This window comes from Cynocephalus volans, chromosome 6, assembly GCF_027409185.1.
Source record: "Cynocephalus volans isolate mCynVol1 chromosome 6, mCynVol1.pri, whole genome shotgun sequence".
Taxonomy (NCBI): Eukaryota; Metazoa; Chordata; class Mammalia; order Dermoptera; family Cynocephalidae; genus Cynocephalus; species Cynocephalus volans.
The window spans coordinates 7,624,123-7,628,193 of NC_084465.1; the positions used below are offsets into that span (position 1 = coordinate 7,624,123).

The 4,071-nt window shown below is 53.1% G+C and overlaps 1 protein-coding gene across 1 annotated transcript; it reads right to left on the reverse strand.

The window, feature by feature from the left end:
* Positions 1 to 1,448: 1,448 nt before the first annotated feature.
* On the reverse strand, positions 1,449 to 3,850 carry LOC134380317 (GTPase IMAP family member 6-like). Its single transcript, XM_063100070.1, has 2 exons — positions 3,766 to 3,850; positions 1,449 to 2,239 (listed from the first exon to the last, which is right to left on the reverse strand). Exons 1-2 carry the CDS (start codon positions 3,848 to 3,850, stop codon positions 1,449 to 1,451), a joined length of 876 nt encoding a protein of 291 aa, XP_062956140.1.
* Positions 3,851 to 4,071: the final 221 nt, after the last annotated feature.

Below are 4,071 nucleotides of genomic sequence, written 5' to 3' on the forward strand. Positions count from 1 at the left end.
CTTAAGAGGCTGCTGTGTCTGGGGAAGATGGGTGACATGGGCTTTAGAGGGGGACTGCAGGTCCAGGGGTATCTGATTGTAGAGGATCTCTGACCAGCAGATGAGCAACCAGCCAGAACGGAGGCTGCGTTTTCTGATCGTCCCCCAGCGTGGTCACCACCACCACCGCTTCCCAACCCTCCCAGGAGAAGGAAACTAGAGACCGTCTGCTACATACCTTGAAGAAGGGAAAAGAGGAATATACTGGGAGGCATTTTCCCTGTTTCCTCCTATTATTTTCCCATCAGTTGGTCAAACTTCCCAGGAGCATTTTGAACCTCAAAGAAGATGAGGTGCATCCAGGCATGTCAGTCTCCTCATGCAGGCAGACAGCTTCCTATTTGAGGCCAGAGACAGGCCAACATTCTGCTGCCTCCTTGTCCTACCCAGTGTCGCTCCTCATAAACCCTGTCTGTAGGAACAACCTTCCAGGAAGACACCCACGTGAAGCATAGTTCTCCCATAAGCCAGGCTGTCTGCCCCACAAGATGTTTAAGTCACTCAACTCCATCCTTGGCAGGTCCCCTTCTTTCCCTGTCTCCCTCCTTTCAAACCCCCACAAATGCCTTGCTGGGGAAACCCATTTATACACTCAGACACTCACTCCCTCCACACTCTTCCACTCTAAAGAGAAGGGAGGGGTTGCAGGTAAAGTGAGGCAGGCTGAAAATAGCCTCTGCTTTCTAACGCCAGAAGGCAGCTATAATGAGAAGATTGTGGAACCCAAGGAAAAAGGGGAAGGCGCAGGTGTATCTATGCCCTCCCTAATCTAAGCCTGCCTTAGGGTGGGGGGTGGGGGTGCTGGCCTCCTCTGCCCACCTGGCCCCTCCAGGGCCTCCACGTCCTGTAGCCAGGGGTAGGTCCACCCTCTCGACCAGAGCCTGGTTTCTTGGATACCCCACCCCTGACTTCACTCATCATTGCCACTAGGAAGTTCCGGAGTGAATGAAAGGGCTGCTCCTTCTGCCTCCTTCTCTGCTCCTGCTTGCTCTCCTTCCCTCCCCACGTGTCTCAGAGCCACTGCTGTGTTCTGTCCACCACACACAGCAGGCACTTTAACAGTCATCATCCTCCCCCGTCGCAGGCAAGGACAGAGATGTGAAGTCATCTGGGCAACCGCTCACACAGGGTTGCTGCTGAGTGACTCTGATGGCCAGGAAGCTGTGGGAGTTACATGGAAGAAGGAGACAGAGTGCTGCCCTCAAGAAGCTTTGGTTCTATCAGGGAACAGGGAAGTACCCCAGAAATGCAATGCCACCAAGATGGAAGTTTCTGTACTGGTGGCATCCAGAGGAAGGGAAGAAGGCATGGAGCACCTGGGATGTGAGCTGTGAACTCTGGACTCCTCCAAACACACACCCCTCTCGCCACACCAGACGCTGCCACCTGAGGATGGGGCCAGCGTGGGCTCAAAGAGTCACCTTCCCTAGGAGGCATCTGTGAGTCCTCTCCGATTCCTTCAGGACTTGGGACAGCCCTTCCAGCCAGGATTCCTCACTGAGCACTTCAGACCCTTGCCCCTGAGCCTTTTGTCTTTCCTGCACTTCTTTGAGCAGGACGTTTTGCTGGGAGTACTTGTAATCCTTGTTGCTGTAGCAATCCCCTTCATTTTCCCACAGGATACCCTCGATTTTCTCCATAAGCTCCTGCAGCTGGGCCTCCTGCTCTGCCCGCTCCGCCTTGTTGTTGAAGCCGCAATGGCGCCGCTCACATAGCACGTCCAGCCAGGCAAGGTCCTGGTTGTGGGTCTCGCGCACATACTCTTCCAAGGAGCCACCATCCAGGTCTTCCTTGTGGGTGAACACCAGGACTGTGTAAGCCAGGACCCCCACTCCGAAGACCTCCTGGAGGCGCCTGACCACCTGCTGGTCCTCTTCTGTGAACCGGCCCAGCTGTGTCACCAGGAGCACCGCATGAGGTCCTGGGGATGAGAAGGCAATGGCCTGACAGATCTCCTGAGCTGCTGCTTCTGGCTGGACCTGAGGGGACAAAATGTCGGGGGTGTCGATCACCTCAAGTTCCTTCCCAACCCACTCTCGGCTCCCTCTCTGGAAGGTCTTGGTCACTGTTTTTGCACTGACTTTGGACTCGTACACTTTCCGGCCAAGGATGCTGTTTCCTGTTGCACTTTTCCCACTTCCTGTTTTCCCCACCAGAAGGAGCCTCAGCCTCCTTGGGCTCTGTTCTTTCTCCTTCAGACCTGCAAGCATCAAAAGAAAGCAGAGGGTGCTGGGGTTAGAGCCATCCACCCCCTTACCCTCATCAGAAGCCATGCCTGGGAATGCTCCCTTATCTCAGGGCAGATTGTCCTGGCTCAGAATAGGAGAGACAAAGACCATCTGTCCCTGAGACTTGTCCTGGGCTTCCATTCTTAGCCTATATCCTTGAAGGTGAGGCTGAACGTTGTCACCCAGTGGAATATCAGAACCATCAGCTGAGAGAGGAGACCCGCAGATGCCAACCAAACACCGAGAAACCTAACACCAAGATTTCTAGCCGTGACTGGGGCTGGAGGGCAGGAAGGGAATTCCCTTCCCCCTGCCTTGCAGGTCCCAAGACTCACAGCACATAAAGAAGTGACAAATATAGCTGGTTTCCCCGTCTGGTCCCCACTGAAGACATTGATGGGTCTCAGGTGACAGGACACTAAGCCTCCTGAAGGCAGTATGGGGAGTGGCTTCTCTGGAACCTCAGCCCCCACAGGTCTGCTGCTGCCGGCTGCCACCATGGCTGGCTGATCCACAGACCAATTCTGTCTGAGTGGCACTGGCTTCCTCCCGCTTCCCCCGGGTGGCTGGAAAGGAATTGAGCGAATGGGCAGGAGTTTCAAGGAGTGTTGATGGTGGAATATTCATCCCCATCTACCCAGACGACGCAAAGCTGGAGACTGAAGCCAGCACACACCACTGGACTTTAAAAGCAAATACATCATTTCAGCTGTGGGGAGTATTTGTGAAGTAATATCTAACCTACATTGCTGTAAGAAAAGGTAAAATAGGTGTTAGCGCATGTGTTGGTAATTTTCCTGTGTGGTAGATGAACATGGCTTTTTTCTGATGGCTCAGTTCACTTAAGTTCATGAGGTAAAAAATCATTCTTGTTAAAACACAGAAAGAATCACAAATAATTTCTTCTGGCTAGGAAAATGAGTGGGTCCCCAGCACTCCTAAATTCGGTCTCCCAGGTGACATGACACATGCCCATGAAAGTTAAGCGATTGACCCTGTGCCATGGCTGCTGGGGGAGAGAAGCCCTCGAGAAGGCTGAGCCCAGTTTTGAGGCAGCGGTCACGTACATTCTGCTTGTTCACATGGTGCTTTCAACCTTTGTGGCCTTGAGATCGCTCACTTCTGGGCCAGCCAAACACCCATGGAGGGTCTGCTGGCTTCCAAGGCTCAGGGTCCAAGTTCAGTTATTTTCGTCATACCCATCACCACATCCTTCCTCATGAGGGAAGCCCAGACTGTGAGGACCCTTTTCTTTGAGACTGGACTAGAGATTTAGCCATCAGTGCTATTTCTTGCCTCCTCTTGCCTGCCATACCTATCAGGGGGCCTAATCTTTATTTCTGGCTGTAAAGGGGGAGCCTATCCCAAAGGCCGCAATGGTGCCCAAGATGGGTGAGTGCCTGTGACTGGGGACTTCAACTGTCTCTCCAGCACACCACGTGGTAGAGCTGTGTCCTGCCTGCATGTCAGATGTTCCCCAGCTGTGCCTCTCTTTTACCTCCTGCCAGCTCTTGGGTAGGATCCTGGGACAGCTCTCCTGGGGAATCCTCCAGGAAAATCTGTTCGTATTCTTCTTCCTCCATCTAGAGAAAATGAAAACATGTTGTACTGATCTTCCAGCTGAGTTTCAGGAGGCACCTGCCTGTCTCTCTCTCTTATTCTCTCTCTTCCCCCGCCCCGTGGTCTCCATCATGAGTTGAAGAGATTTTGTGGAGAAAGGTTCAACTGGCTTGGACCTGAGGAATGGATGGAATTTGGACAGACAGTGGGTCCGGAGCTATTCTGTGAGGAGAAGGAAAGAGCA